This window comes from Motacilla alba, chromosome 2 (assembly GCF_015832195.1).
Source record: "Motacilla alba alba isolate MOTALB_02 chromosome 2, Motacilla_alba_V1.0_pri, whole genome shotgun sequence".
Taxonomy (NCBI): Eukaryota; Metazoa; Chordata; class Aves; order Passeriformes; family Motacillidae; genus Motacilla; species Motacilla alba.
Genome location: NC_052017.1, coordinates 8,314,538 through 8,331,394, shown reverse-complemented (window position 1 = coordinate 8,331,394; position 16,857 = coordinate 8,314,538). Strand labels below are relative to the sequence as shown.

Genomic DNA, 16,857 nt, shown 5'->3' with positions numbered 1-16,857 from the left:
GCACCAGCTTTTTCCACATCTGAAAGGTTACATTTCCCTTTATTTTCTATATGAGAAGTGACCCCAATTCCCTTAACAGTTTTATGGAGGCCTGTTATTATCCTTTTTGCTGTCTGTGGGGATGCTTATGTATTTCTGGAAATGCAGAGCTCAAGTGGACACAGAAACCTCCAAGCTTGAGCTCTGGGACTACATCATGTCTTCAGTACTTCTTTCTTTGTAATTTTTTTGGCTTGGTTGGTTTGGTTTTTTTGACAGGCAGTGGGAGAAGAGGCATCTCAGGTGCTGTCCTCAGTATAGATTTTTATGCTTTTTTACTGCCTTGAGTATGTTTCTGCATATTGCATATAGGCCTGGGCAATCTCACCTTCATATCTGAAGATGTTCCCGCAGGGGCTCAACAAAATAAATACCTGAAAGGATTGCTTTCCTTGAATTTAATCATCTTGAGTGCTATCCACAGCTCACTGTGGCCACTTCCTCCTAACGTACCCCTGTGTCTGAAAGTTCTGCAGGGATTCACACGAGTCTTAGTCTTGCCTGTGTATCTCTGCCCATAAATGTGTGCAGCAGTTTTAAGGGACATTTTGACATCTGTATTGTGACCAGGCAATGTGAGCCTTTCTCTCCTTGCATTTCCTGTGGCAGAAAACCTGCTAGGAAAAGGAGCCATTTTTTCAGGGAGTGTGGGTTGGGCAGGGGGAGGTGAGGTGGCAGAAGGGTTGAGCTCAAGGTCAGGCAGCCTCATGGCACCTGAACACATTGCTACTGTTTCATTTCACTTTTTTATTCTTTTGCTAGCTTTTCTCTACCAGCCCATCTGCTCCCTTCCAGCTGTGAAAGTGACCCTTCATAGCATATATCAGAGTATTTAAAAGGAACTTTTCTAGACCCAAAGAAATCGAGAGCCCAAATCTCACAAAAAAATGCCTCAGAAATGATGTGGAAAAGTCAGTAAGAATTTATATAAACTTTGAGTTTCCTAAATTTTCTGCTGACACGATCTTATATTCTTTTTATTCTGTGGCCTGATTCATTGCTGAGAGCTGTTCTGACTTACTGTGTTCCCAAATGATCCTTAACAGAAAAGGATATTGAAAGGATGTACCCATTTGTCAGTAGAAATCAGATTTTTTTCCTTGTTAATAAATGCTGATTTAGTAATCTAACATAAAAGAAGTTCCCTGAGAGCCTTTGTGTTGTGGATGTATTTAAATCCCAAAGTGATGGGAAAAGCAGCAGCCCCTGCTGTACTCTCTGAGAGAATTCTGTGTAGCAAAGAGCAGGTGGAGAACCTGGTGCTTCCCATCACGACTGCTCAGTGTCAAGAAAGAAACATCCCAGTCTCTCCCACTGGGAGAGATGTTCACACTGACCTTCAGTGGCATGTGTAAAACAAAAAACAAACAAACAGTCCCACCACAGGCCTCCTCCAATATTTACACTTTGTGGTCTGCAAACAATCCCGACTGGTGACACCATGTGCTCTCTGAATGACTCATGAAACATTGCTTCTATTTTTAATATTTTAATGTGACTGCGTATTTAATCAATAGCAACCCTGGTAAGTTGTACCTGACTGTTGTTAGCTGGGTTCTAAAACTGAATTTCTGCATTGCAATTTTAAGTGCTCTTACTGATTTCATGTTAAAATCTGGCTTCAGGAAGAACAAGGTAAGATTACACCCAATTCTTAGATAATTTGGGGTTTCTGTTCACCATCAAGTAAAGGTTGATCACTTTAAAACACTTCTGGCCCTGAGTTGTGCTTGGTCTTCATTTATAGTGGTATCAGACTTGACCAGACCTGACCTGCTGTTGTAAGCAAGTGAGTATCCTTGAGCTGGAACTGTAAAAAACAAAAGAGGAAAACTCTTTTCCTGCATGAGACAGGGATCTATGAAGTTCTCTGCTGCTAAGATACTATCTTTGAGCTGCTCCTGGATTTTCTGTAATATGACCTGACCCAACTCATATCCATCAGTCAGTAAATAAAGTCTAAGGTTGGGAAGAAAAAGAAGTGTAACTGAAATTTAGCCCAGAATTTTTGCTGACTGGTAAATCAGCTTGAACTATCAATGTGAACAGAAAGGAAATCAGCATTTTGAATAATTTGTTATTGTCATGTTCTAGGATGTAAAAATGAAATTTTAATGCATAATACTGAATATCTTTTTTTCAAATCCTAGAATAACTGAAACAATAAATTGAATTTATTTCTGAAAACACCATACCCTGTACATTTTATGTCTGAAACTTCCTAAATCTTGGACAGAGTGGCATAAAGTGACTGTGCAATCCCCCATCGGTATGCAAAGCTGCATCAGTCATCTGTACAGCAGCACAGGACTATGATAAAATGAAACCATGAAACAAAGCACCGAGGTGAACTTTGTCCACGGGGAAGCCTTTTTAAGTGATCGTGTCAGCAAATTGCTTACTAATGTGTTGACTTATGGCAACCCTCAAAAGTTAAATGAAAAGGCTGGAATTTACAGCATATCAATGAATCAGTTGATAAGCTTTTACTGCTTTAATATCCTCCTAGTTTTGCTGCTTGGAGCCACTTCAGGTTAGCAACAGAATGTTTACCATCTCTGTGTGATAAAGGAAGTCAAACGACTAAACAAATTCCAGGACCATTATACTGTTTGGTGAGATTTAAATTAAAATCGTTGGGAGAAATCATGTGCAGGGGGGAGGAAGAAACTGAAGTCAACTGCATCATTTCACAGTGACTTACCTCGCTTCCTAAACAATGGCAGGATTTTTAGCAGAGCTGGAGATAATGTAATGCATTAGAAAAGATTTAATTGCACCAATAAAAGGCCATACCACAATTAAATGACATATGGAGTGACATTTATAGGGAGGATCAAAGAAATTCACTACCTAACATGCTGAAGCAACACCCTGCTCTCTGTGTATAGGAGTGCTAAAAAGTAGCCTACTTTGGTTTCAGTGACCTTTCTTATCTCCTTTGATCTAGATTATTAAAAATTTTAATGCCAGGTGTAATAAGGGCTACTGTAGCACCTTGAAACAAGCAATATGTGTCTCCTAGTACTAATATTTCAGACCTTGTTTTTTTATTTTGTGATATTTATTTAAGCATATGAAACTTGACATTTAACCTTTGTGATCCTTCCAAAGGTGGCATGGTTATTAAAAAAATAATTAGTTTTTTTTTTTTTTTTTTGCTATTGTGATGCCATTTGATTATGCTAATGTTTAGGGAGTGACATTTTAAAAGCACAGTTCAATTTCGAGAAGCAAATTCTATTTTAGAAGAGCTTTTTAGTGTCTGGAAATGGATAGCTCCTTGTGAAAACTTTCTTTAATGTTCTAATTAACCAACACTTTAAAGTATAAGAGTGAGCAGCAGGAAAACTCATCTACAGTTCCCACTTGAAAGCCACTAAGGAAAATGAGTGCAGATCCTTTAATCACAACTTGCACTGAATTTATTCAAACCTAATCATTGTAAGAAGACTTTATAAATTTATTCTTAATAGAAGGTCAAAAAGTGGTACCTATGTTTTCCACTGTAAAATTCTGAAGTGTTACATGTGAGAAGGAGTTCCTACTGCTGAGGCCTCTCTATTGGATGAAGATCTTCCAGTGGCTTTTGAAATGTGGGCAGGCAGGTGCTGAAGGCAGGCACCCTAAAGCTAGCCCGGGGCAGGTAGCTTGCAGGGTTGCTGCTGTAGCCATCTGAAATTCAGTGAGAGAAATTGTGACCAATGACGTTCAGCTGCAGCTTTCAGCACATTTAGGAGCCTTCTCCAACCTCCTGCTGCTGAGACCTTGTTTCATGGCTTTGCATGGTATCTTGGGCCCATGGGAAACTGGCAGCCTTCTCGGGAAAGATGCCTATATCTGCTTCCCCGGACTTTCAAACAGCAGGAAAATCCAAGTGTTGTCTGTTCCAGTCATGCTTCTTGAGGACAGTCACAATCCACTGACAGGTTAATTTGTTCCAAACTTAAGGGCTTGAGCACTTTTGAGTGGAACATCAGCGTTCTTCAGTCACCTTCATATTCTTTTTCTCTGCTACGGGGAAGGATTTTGCATTGCTTCTAAAGAGGGCGGAATGAACAGACTGACAAAACAGCTGGGTGGCTCCAGTGCTGCCTGTTCAGTGTGAATGAGGAGGAATGAGTGCAAAGGGAGAGAGCTGATACTCAGGAGTTCTGGTTTAAGGAATCTCCCCAAGGAAAAAGACCAAGGAAGCCAATACAGTAAAAGATTTTATCAAATAGTTGCTTTCTTAATTTTCTATCCTTAGGAGGCACTGCTTCCCTTAAGTCTTTAGACTCTTTTCTAACAGTATATCCCCTCCAGGAAACTTAAATTCTCTAAGACACAATTCTGCTCAAGAAGAGGAAACTTGAATTTTTATTATTTAGTTATTTATATAAAACAATGATTTATTACATTTTTTTAAACTTTTCTAGTGCATGCATTCTGTCTAGTTTCTTACTAAAAGTGGATTTGGAACATTATTAAGAAATAAATATTGTCTGGTGACACACCTGTTGCAGAAGAAAAGCTTACCTAATTAATTCAATTTAACTAAGCGTGCCCCATCATGTATTACTCTGGTCTGATACTGCTCTTTTCTACACATAGGACAACTTTTTACCTGTAAATTTTTCAAAGGTTTTCAGGCATGACTGAAAAAAAAATTATAATTACAATTAGTTACAATATATTTAATCTTGTTGTACAGATGAAACAGGCTGGATTACAGAATGTAAAAACAGTTAATTAATCAATCCATGAACACTCTACAACATGCATATTTTTAAAATCAAAATGTTAAGAGAATTTTGTAAGCCTCCACATATTCACATGAAATTTCATGGATTAAATTATTCCAGGTTAGTATACTCCTGTATAGCTCAGTTACAAACTATTTTCCCAGCTTTTATAAAAGGTTATAAAAAAGAATAAAGTGCTTCATCATAAAATAGCTTTAAATTATATTTCTTACCATAAAAATCTGGAATCAAAATTCCTTTTCAAGATGATTACATTTAATTCATTAAGATACTCACTTAGGTAGTTTAATTAAAAGACTCATGTATTATGTGCTTGAATAGTTATATAAAAATGTACTCCCTTAATGGACTACATGGGAACATGAATGCAGCACCTGTTTTTTCAAAGGAAAGAAAACAACCCCAGAACCAAACCTGACTTTAAAGCATTCTAACAGCTGAAAAGGAAAAAAATGCTGACAAGAAAAATTCTGAAAGGTCATCAGTTTGCTTCTGTGATTACTGCACTCTTTTGAGTGAAAACAAAATTAGTTTGTGAAATTGTGAATTTGGTGTTAACAACCCAGGAGGTTACAGAAAGCAAGAAATGGCAACTGCTACTGACTGGAGGAAAAAATTATTAACCAAACATTTAAAATGAAATCTGGTGAAGTTTTCTCCCCTTTCCTGACAGAGACCTTACATTTCAAGAGGTGATGCACATCAAATGCAGCATTTCTCACATACAATAAAACAAAAGAGAAAGTAAGTCGACAGGCTACAAGAAAACTTCACCTTTATCTGACCTAGATTCCCACCCGTGCCAATGATCTCTGTCCTGACAAAAGATACAGAGTTGGACAGAAAAGCAGTTGGCTCTTAGAGGAAGGGGAAGCTGGGGAAGGAGGGAAGCCCAGAGCAAGCAGTGAGCTGGCAAGCACAAGAGGATTAATGGCCAGCAGCCAGCTGGAGGAGACCTTTCAGCTACAGTGGCTTTTCCCTTGAGGGAGGAAAGCTAAGGAAACACTGAGGACAAAAAGAATTCCAGAGGCATTTGCCTTTTTGTGCCAAATCTAAAGTAACCCTTTTACTGAGTGCTGTCTTTTGCTCCCTCTTGTGAAGTTTCAGACTTTCAGGGTAGCCAGAAATTGGCAGATCTTTCCAGACTTCTCCCACCTGTCTGTGGACAGTCGTTCACCTCCAGCTAATGTTGGCGTAAAAAGAAGCAAAAGCCCTGTGCCTAAGGTTATTCAAAGACTTTGATTCACAACACACACTTGGCTGTGAAAAGTCTTCTGCAAAAATTTAAAAGGGGAGCAGGCAGGAGAACTACCCTAAGATGCACTGTGGGAAGAAACTTTTAAGCAATTGGGATAATTCCTCTAATTACCATCATCACCTCTCCAAAGCAGCTCTCTGTTCCATCAGTCACTTGTCTCTTTTGCTGAATATTTTCAAGATGATAGATTAGAGAATGTAATAAAGCAGGATGTATTTCTGCCCATGCTACACATGGGCACTGAGCAAGCCATCAAGGTAAAGTGCAGGCATTTAGTCAAATAACCTGAGGAAGTGACTGTCTGGCATTGGGTGTACACCTGCTTTGTTTCCCAAATAAAAATAACTGTTGTACTCATCTGAAATTAACAAAGCTTTTGAGAAGACAAAAATATCTTGAACTGTACAAACAGCAAATGTTTCCCTGATGAATGAAGGCCAGATTCCTATCTAACAGGAGTTTATTTGGAGCAGATAATAGCCTATTACCTGCTTTGCAAGAACAGATAAAAATGCTTCTCTGCAGTCATAATGTCAGAAGTGCACAAATAATACCAATCTTCCTCTATCATGTCATGTTTAAAATAATATCAGAGTTGGCCACTGAGTTGGTCCACTTATTAAAAGCTAAATGGTGTCTGAAAGTAGAATCTTTCCTTCATTTCTTCCTCCAGCTGATGACTTTCAGCAGTACCTCAGGAAAATTAAATAAGTAAATATAATTGTGAGACCACACAATTGTTCAGTTTTATTTGTACCCTGGGTTGAATTGAAAATTCCGTCCTGAATATTGGACAGCACTGTATGGATTTTCCATGCTGTGTGCATCTCTTTCTTTCTACCCATTCTTCAGCAGGAAACGACAAGGAAGGGTGCTCAACTACTGATTTCTGAGCAACAATAACAACAAATCACTGAATAAACCCCATTGGCCTTTAGAGACAATGGATTTTCTTCATATGAAATTCATTGATACTGCATTTGCTTAGAAATACTTTATACAGATAGTTCATATAAATCTATCATCAGACAAAACACCATCAGGCAACACATTTCTTACTATTAAGTAGCTAAAGGGGCCTCAAGAGAGCTGGGGAGGGACTTCTGACAAGGGCAGGGAGAGATAGGACAAGGGAGGAATGGCTTCAGCCTCTAAGAGGGTAGGTTTGGAATAGATATTGGGGAGAAATTCTTCCCTGGGAGGGTGGTGAAGTCCTGGCACAGGTTGCCCAGAGAAGCTGTGGCTGCCCAACCCCTGGAAGTGTTCAGGGTCAGGTTGGATGGGGCTCTGGGCAACGTGGGGTAGTGGAAAGTGTCCCTGCCCATTGCAGGGAGTTGGAACTGGATGATCTTTAAGGTCCCTTCCAACCTAAACCATTAATGGATTAGCTATTCAGTAATTATCAGAACCTCTTTTACATACAGGATTTATACAGGGTTTTTTTTAATGTACATTTTTATTTGCTGAGTAATTTGAATTTATTTTGGTACTTTTCAGAGCCTTTAAAATGGGATTAACTAAAGAATATAACAACACATAATTTCAAATAATCAGTATAAATAAAACATCAGAATTGTGATGTTTTCCTCAGCATTGCATTTATGCATTCTTAAAAATAAAAATTAATCAAGTAGTATAATAAAGAACCGTGGCTGCTGCTGCAAAATTCTGGTTTAATGAGGCTGTGACATAAGAAAGAGAAATAAAGAGCTTGAAGAGACAAAGAGATGGTCACAAGAGGCCAGTGATACTGTCAGTGTTTCAGCTGAGCTTGTCCATCTCCAGCAATGAATGTGAGGTGCCTGCTGCACGTAGATGTGAAATCTCTGCTTTCTTAAAGAAGGAATCAGTGAAATTCCTTACATGTGGAATACCTACAGTATTCCTGCCTGCCCCCGCAAGTGCCAGATAGAGTCCAGTGTCAGTACCTCAGCAGTAAAAACCACGTGCTAGCAGAATATAGAAATTTATCATCTTTGAAGACCAGAAGAAGCTGCTTGTGTTGATGGACCAGAATCCATGGAGAAATGTCCAAGGTTTGTGTAACAAGCCAGTGACCTGGGTCCATGGTGAGGCCTTAAAGGTGTTTGACAAAAGAAGAAAGGAAGAGTGACGTGCAATAATTGCAATAATTACAATGCAAGCTGATGACACCTAGATGAGAGTTCCAATCCTAGATGGGAAGGAAAGGGTGAAACTCTTTCGTTCATACCAGAATCTTTGCAGAAGTCTGACAGTACTATGCAGCACTGTGTAAGCCTTCAAAACCCCCATCAGGCAGCTTGTGCATCCAAACCCATTTCTCATGAAGAAAAAAGGAATCCTAGCAAGTCTGGGGTTTTGGTGATCCCCTTGCTCAAGTATCTCATTATTCTAGGTCAGGATTTGTTAATTTTTGAGGCTAAAATTCTCCTTCTGAGCTCATCCATCTACAGATGTATATCGTTAATCATCTAAAATTTGCACAAACTGCCTTTGATCTTTTAAAAGAACTTTTGAGAGGTACTAAAGGATCTATCAGGAATACTGTCTTCCCTTTAGCTGAACTATCTGCCTAACCCACTTCCTTGTGAGGTCATGACATCCTTCAAACATAAATCAATTTGAATCTGTGTTTTAGAGCAACAGCTTTGAGGTTTCAACTGGGTCAGCTTATGCTTTTGGAACAGTGTGGGGAGTGATTTCCCTGCATGTGTTTTGGTTCACCTAGACCCCACCTTGTTGCTTTTGTTATCCCATTTTGGTAGCCCAAATCTATTGAGTGATGGCCTCTGTGATGAGAAAATCTGGGTGCAGGGGGAGTGAACAAGAAAGCAAAGCAGTGACAGCATGAAAGACACTATCACAACCTAAAAAATGCCTGATCTTGATTTCTTTCCAAGCACTGTGGTCAGGGACTGTTTTAAGGAAGAAAATGAGATGGCTTTGTGGAAAGCCTTCTGTATACCCCCAGGGTAAGAGAAAATTCTTATTTAAAGCCTTCACAAATGGATTATTTAAACTGCCAAACAAGAAGAGATTGGCAGCAAAGCTGAGCTTCTAAATAATATAAACCAGATGGGCCACTTGTGAGAGACAGGTTGTACAGGTGTTTAGAAGGAAAACTTTGATACAGCAGAGTTTCTGAGGGAAAATTGGGGGCAGGACGCACAAGGAGGGACGTGTGGTCAAAGCAAAAGTCTCTGTGGAGATATTCTCAAAGCAGCACTTTGAAAAAATACAAGCTATGAAAACCTACATTTATCACAGCTCAAGACATCCAAGAATTTTCATCCTTATGCATCAAGTTTAAAAGCTCAATCCATTTACTGACACAGCCATTTACAACCAAATTATTTCTCCTAAAATAAACCTTATCAAAGTGTTTACATAAATTAACCTTTAAACTATCACTGCTGGATTTTAGGAATCAAACCCCTATTGAAAAAAAATGAATGACACAGTGAAACTTCATTTTATTACCCATAAACTCAAGAAGAAAATGTTCCATTAAATTACATTTTCAAAGTTGTTTTGCAGTTTTAGTGTTTAAACCCCACAATCCTTATTAAGGAAGAGAAAGTTTGACAGATGCATTTTGAAATAATATGAAAATATTAGTGAAAATACTACAAAGTAAAACCCAGGAACAATTGAAATTTCAAAAAGTGTTTCAGCACAGTCTTTTGGATGCTTTTCACAAATATTTGTGCAGGAAAATTCAGTCAGTGCTGTGATTTAAAATACTTAGTCTTTCTAATAACAGCTGAAAACATGCTCACACCTGGGCTGCATTTTTTCACCTCAGCCTTTAACTTCCATAATCACTCATTATTGATGTTCATTTTAACCCCAATACCTCTTTTCTGTTTTTCCCCCTGCCATCCTCTCAAAATGAACCAAAGAAAAAACCCTGCCCTCTTTAGAACTATAACCACGTAAATATAGTGCTAATCACCTCATCTTATTGCCTTTGTCCTGTCGCTGCTTACACTCCCTTGTTGTGCCCTATCTGAAGTCTCCCTCTGAATCTTCACCTGGTTCCAAAGGCAGATGGGCTTGGATGGAGCATCCTTGGTTTACTGGGTTCCCTCTGGAGCTGGCACCACTGTGACAGTTCCTGTGGCAAAGCCAACCTGATCTTCAGGGAGCCAAAGGGCGTTTGCATGAAAAAGAATAAATAAACCAGTTATTGACAATGATGAGAGTTTATTATACTCAAACCTGCAAATTTTGGAGCCAGAAGGTTCTTTAAGTAGTGCCTGATCAAGGCAACAGAAAGGATGGACACAAGAAGATGTTCATGGCAAAAATAGTGTTGAAATTGTTAGCAAAGGGCAATACAGAGAGGCAAGGAGCACATTTGATCTCCTGGTCTGTTAAGATGCTCCCTGGCTTTGTTTTTCTAAGCAATATCGTCTGTCGCTGCTCCACAACTGTATTATTATAACACTATTTAAAAGTGAGTTTTCTCACCAGGCATCATTCCAAGCCCTCACATCTGTGACTTTTATCTTGCTGCATGTTTGCTTCTAAATTTGAAAAAGGTATTTAGCTACAGGTGTTAATTCTTCCCGGGTTTTGCCCCAGGACCATTGTATAAACAAACCTTTTTAACTTTGAGCAAAGCTGGGTATCTATTAACAAAGAATACATTTCATGCAGCATTATTAAATGTCTTTTTACAGAATAAGGAATAAACCAGACTTTAAAAAAAGCTTAATGCTAGAACCTGTCCCCAACTAAATACAGTAAGAAAATCACTGATGCTTTCTTAAAAATAAAATGTAGAGAAAGTTATGACATTCAATAGACATTGAAAGTACTTGTTGCTTCTAATGAAGAATATGTCTTCATCAAGATGCCCCAGTTTCACCTTTTTACATTCATTGTCACAAAAATAATGTTTTAAATGAATTTCAGATATGAAAAGACACATTTAAGCCACTGATGGCAATCCCATTTTTAACCTAATGGCTTAAACTGCTGAATTTTGATAAATTTTGAAACAAGATACCATGCTGTTTAGCATTTAATAATCCTCTGAACAGAAAGCTTAGTTTCCACACTTTATTTAAAATAAAAACAAAAATGACAAATCAGAATGGTTTACCTAATGTCAGCTGTGGAGCACTGGGGTCAAGAAGATTATAATTTTTTGCATCTTCCTTGCTTTTGTGCTCTTTTTTGTTGGTCCAGTATCTATTATTATTCTGACTATTTCTTTTATTCAGGGGATTTGTAAAAGTTCTTGGTATTCCTTGTCCTTGACTTGAGATGTTCAAGGATCCTGCAGCTGATGATTGTGTGTTATATGATCCTGCAGAGCAACTGCAGAAACTGCTCTTGTCTCTTGCTTGGAGGAGCAGCCCCAAAAAGCAAAAAAAACCTCAAACCAATCTTGAATAATTATTGATATAAATTATTTTAAACCATTAAATGAAACTCTGCACTTAGCCAATATTTTTGAATTGTTAAATGCTTTTATACACATACAACTCCAGTAGTTGAAGCCTAACATGCAATTACTGTAATAAGAAATTTAAGATTGATGTTTCTGACACATCCTAGTTTTGACTTATAAAAAGTGAAATGAAATCTTTGATTTATCATTTATATTAAATAAAATAACAGTAATTTTAAAGTTTTAATTACTGAGCTCATAATTATTATATTCAATAAACTCATTATGAACTATAAAAGTTTGGCATGCCCAAACACATTTTAATTTCATGTAATTAAAAACAATCCCAAAGGCTAATTTTGCCTTCCAGAGCACTGAATATAAACAAGAATGTATTATTTTTATACAGGGAATTGGCTTATCTACCTGTTCCTCCATTTCTCCCCACGCTTGTGCTTTATTTTAGGAGATGTAGAATAGAACCCTGTAAAATCATGGTGTTCCATTGCTAATCTTTAGCTGATTTGACAAGAATAGTGTTCCTTTACATGCAGACATGTACAAGGACTTTAATAATATTTCTCAGGAGAAGCAGCCTCATCAAAAGCAAATAAGAAACCTACAATTTCTGTTGTTTTCTCTTCAGGATCCCATGGGAAAGAGCTTAACATCTGTTCTAGGCACAGAAGTTAACTTTGGATCCATAAATCACAAAGTCTATTTCCCTCCTGTCAACCTCATTTCACCCTCAGTGGGCTGCCTGCAGTGTACAGGGAATGGACCCAAAACAAATGGCAGGACTCCCAAATTTCAGGCTGAACTGACAGAAAGAAGTGGCTGCAGCAATAAACCCCAGAACTGCTCTGCAAGATTGGCTTGTTGTGGACAGGGAAGCCTGTGATACCCAGAGCAGGGATGATGCTGGCAGCCCCTTTGGGCTGATGCTGCTCCTCTGTGGTCCCAACATCCCCACTGGTACAGAGGGGGACGTGACTGGTACCAGAGTGGAGGCTGCAGGGGATGAAGTGAGACCCCTCAGCTGTGACAAGCAGGAGCCACTGCTTACAGGGCTGCTCTGATTCACACCCGCAGCAAGGTTTACTTTGGAAGGGGCCTTAAAGATCACCTTGTTCTACCTCCCCTGCCGTGGCTGGGGACACCTTTCACTATCCCTGGTGCTCAGAGCCCCATCCAACCTGGCCTTGAACACTTCCAGGGATGGGGCATCCACAGCTTCTCTGGGCAACCTGTGCCAGTGCCTCACCACCCTACCAGGGAAGAATTTCTTCCTAATATCTAAACTAAACTCAGTTTAAACCATTTAACTCCCCGTTCTGTCACTCTGTTCCCTCTCCTGCTGTCCCTTAAGGCCCTTGAAGCTGCTCTAAGGTCTCCCTGGAGCCTTCCCTTCTCTAGGCTGAACAGCTCCAACTCCCAGCCTGTCTCCATAGCAGAGGCGCTCCAGCCTCCTGATCATCTCTGTGGCATCCTCTGGACTCACTCCTCCAGCTCCATGTCCCTCCTACACTTGGGACTCCAGATCTGGATGTTTCAGTGTGTGGCTGCTCCACAGCCAGCCCTGAGCTTCTCCACTCACGGCTCAAGATGGGATGACCAGAGGGACTCTGTCTGTGCTGCTGTAGATGTGGCACTTGGGGACATGTTTTTTTTGGTGGACCCAGCAGTGGTTAATGGGTTAATGGTTGGACTCACTGGTATTACAGGTCTTTTCCAGCCATGAGGATTCTTTTTAACCTTTTGTCTCTTTCCCCCCACACAGCCCCACAGCCCCACACAGGCTCTGAGGGAAGGGTGGCAGTGGGAGGTGTTGCTCCCTTCTCAGAGGGTGGAGTGGAGACTCTCCTGGCTTGATACCAGCCACTGTCCATGGGGAAGCCCCTGGGGATGATTCCTTTCTGGTTTTCCCTACCACTTGCTGTATCCCACTGTCCCTAGGCAGTGTTTTCCCCTTTAGCTCTGTGTCTGTGTGGTAATGTGGGGGTTAGTGAGCATTAGTTGTGTCCCTCCATGTGCACTTGGATTTGAAGATTTTTTGCAGTGTTTTAACATTTTTAATGTGCATTTTTAACCTGGCAGGTATTAAGATGGGAGGCAGGCCTTGTGATTATCATAGATTTATAGAATGGTTTAGGTTTGAAAGAACTTGAAAAGTCCAGCCATTCACCCAGCACTGCCAATCCACCACTAAACTGTGCCTCTAACTGCCACATCTACACATGTTATAAAACGCTTCCAGGGATGGTAATTCCACCACTTCCCTGGTGGAATTGTCTAGCCTGTCTAATCTGTTACAGTGCTAGACAACCCTTTCAATAAAGACATTTCTCCTAATTTCCAATCTAAACCTCCCTTGACCCAACTTGAGGCAGTTTTCTCTCATCCACACTGCTTGTTACCTGGAAGAGGGGACTGACCCTCATCTGGCTACAATCTCCTTTCAGGGGCTTGTGGAGAGCAGCAAGGTCCCCCCTGAGCCTCTTCTTCTCCAGGCTCTCCATCCCCATCTCCCTCAGCTGCTCCTCACAGGACTTGTGCTCCCGAGCCTTCACCAGCTTCTTCACAGCCGTTTTGGGTGACCTGTGTCTTTGGCAACTCTGTAATGGAATCACCACTAAAAAAACCAGAAATCTTTAGAAAGAGGACAGATGAACAGTATCCCAATGGATCAAACAAAGACCTTTGTCCTCTAGTACCCTATTTTTGTGCAAGGCAAGAAAGACAATGGCTCAGGGACATGGTAAGGATGTGTTCACTACTGCATCAGCTCCTTCAGGTCCTTCCCACATTTTAAACCGTGGCTTTCTGAGCTAGAAGCACAGCCCATGTCTTTGGTTAGCACTGATGTGTTTCTTTCAGATGCAGAATTGTGTGGAAGTCCTTCTAGTAGGAGTGTGGGCTTCCTCTGGCCATTTTCCTGGTTATTCTCACTTGGTGGCCCTTTATTTTTCACGAGGAGGACAGGCACAGATGGTGCCTCAAACCCAGGTGTGCAATTTCTTTGATTTTTTGGGTTTAAATACTTGTCAGAGTACTTCTCAGCTGCTGCTGACTTGAGAGATTTGTTTTCCTGTGGAAGTGACATTTTCTGAGCAAAAGCAGTTAGGCTGTCCTGAGAGTAATCCTTTGAGCAGCATATAAATGGAGTGATTAATCCACTGGATGCACTTCTCTGTAATTACAAGTAATTACTTTAAAGTCAAATCTGCAAATGAGAATACCTCTCTGTACGGTAGGGGAAGATGTAAAAAGCAGCTGAAGTGGCTATCTTTAAATGACATTAAATCACTGATTGTTTCCGAAGGCAGGAATTAAAAGATAAAATAGAGGTTTTTAAAGCAAACTCGCACGTCATCCTGACACCAAATATGATGAAGGGCTATTTTACAGTATAAACTTTTAAAGATTTTCAGTAATAAATTTTAATTAGGAAATAAAGTAGAAAACTTGATTTTCTGCTGTCTAAAATTTAAATGAAAGGGTAAATGCTGAAATATTTTCAAGACCCAACCCACTGATGTATAGAAAAATCACTGACATGTATCATTATGGATATAAAGATGCTGGAAATTACCTCTCTTGTGCCTATTTCAGTTTCAGTTTTATGCTTGAACATGATTCAGCATTCTTGTGTCTTTTCAGTAATGCATTCAATTTTTTTTTTAGAATCTATGACTGACTTTCCTAAAGTTGCTAATAAGCTTTTTTTCAAATAATGCTTGCCATCTCTTCTATTTCTGTCGTACCTCATTAAGGTGATCCTATACACATGTATGCTTAATTAGGGCTTTTCGTTAAAATAAGCCTTTAATCCAGAGGTGCTGGGCCTTAATTGAAACTCAGAGAAGATTAGTGTCCTCTCTCATTTTGGTTTTCACTTTTACTGTACTTCCTATTGCTTCTAAACTAAAATGCCTGTGTTAGCCTTAGCTGATACATGGCCAGGAAGAAATTAAAATTCATCCTGCAGTCTTCTGGAGAGTAACATGCCTTAGTAATTGCCATTTCTTATGAAGTGCCACCTTTTACCAAGAGCCTCCACTTCAAATGCAAAAGGTTGCTTCAAACACTCCAAGGACATTACCATAATGAACACGCTGCCTGTTTTGAAGGTGACTAATAAGTGACTAATGATACCTGGTTTTATCCATGTGTATAATTTTTAAATGTTAATTGTATGTTTAAAAAGTGCTGAAGTCTCAGATCTGTCTTGAATGACTGACTTTTACAGAATCCTTTTTAAGAAGACTTAGGAGAAATGAGGATTTTTAGCCACAGGTTAGCTGCACTCAGCTGAGGTAGTGTACATTGCAGTAAATTTTAAAGCCTTTTTGGAGGAGTAAGACACAGATTCAACAGCTTCTGGTCTTCTAGAATGAAATGCATCAGCCAGAGAGCCAATCTATTTTCTTCTTGTAGAGCTGCAACTGGGCATGGTACTGCTAATTAGCAGAGGCAGGTGGTCTGCTGTCATCAATGGCAGGAGAGCAACTTCTCAGGAAGAGCTAATAAATTGTGTGGGCTGAATAAATCTGATGCAGAAACAGCAATGCTGGGGCAAAGGTTTGAAGCAAACTTTTTAGTGTAGCATCTGTAATGAGCTTCACTGATATAGTGCCTTTACGTCATGAGACTTGCAGCCTATAATGTGTTTTTACACTTAGTTGTGTTAAAAAAGTGTGATAAAAACATGAATGTAAGTGAAAGGAAAGCAGTACTATTGTGCAGGTTGGTTCAAACTGAATGGTGGTCCTTAAAGGATGTGTTATAAAAGTGTGTATTGGCACAATAAATAAAACCTGTGTGGAGAGCAGTGAGCATGGTGAGGGCTCTGCCTGCCCTGGGATTATCCCTTAAAGGTTTTGTTAGGTAGGATGGTCCCAGGGATGGTCCCAGGGATGCTGGGCTGTGTCCCTGCCTCCCAACCAGGCTCCAGGGTGTAGATATTGGCTGGGATGGATAAACCTTTGCCTGTGTGAACATACAGAGTTTTTCTCCCACTGGAAATCAGGACATTTATGCTCCTGGAAGCCTACAAGCCAGTATTTCTTCTGAGAACCAAGTGCACTGCTGTCATAAACAATGAGAGCCGAGTCTGAATGCATTAAAGAGGAATTCCAGCTTGAAATACTTCTGCTGGCTGAGGAGGGCAGGTTTTGGCAAATCTGCACATGTGAGCCCTGCCTTTGACTCAGCAAGGAACACTGTGTCACAGACCTTTGTAGTTGCCCTGTTAAAGGTTGTTTTAAGAGATCTGAGTCAGACATCCTTAATTACAAAAATACAGTGTCTGCCCTTTCTTCTAAGGAGTTTGAAAATGTTTTACTTCATTTGCTCTTTGTTCACATATATTAAATACATATTTGTTTGTACAGGGGCGTACTATGCATTTGTCATTGTTGTGCTATTTTCTT

General features: G+C 39.8%; 1 protein-coding gene across 1 annotated transcript; it reads right to left on the bottom strand.

The window, feature by feature from the left end:
- Window positions 1–3,583: 3,583 nt before the first annotated feature.
- Window positions 3,584–15,524, bottom strand: RNF32 (ring finger protein 32). The gene is given in 12 exon segments (XM_038130153.1): window positions 3,584–3,714; window positions 4,241–4,356; window positions 4,554–4,637; window positions 4,639–4,680; window positions 5,130–5,158; window positions 6,800–6,931; window positions 10,158–10,162; window positions 11,135–11,197; window positions 11,200–11,257; window positions 11,260–11,308; window positions 11,310–11,421; window positions 15,473–15,524. Coding segments are annotated over 12 exon segments (873 nt in total).
- Between the last annotated feature and the right edge of the window lie 1,333 nt (window positions 15,525–16,857).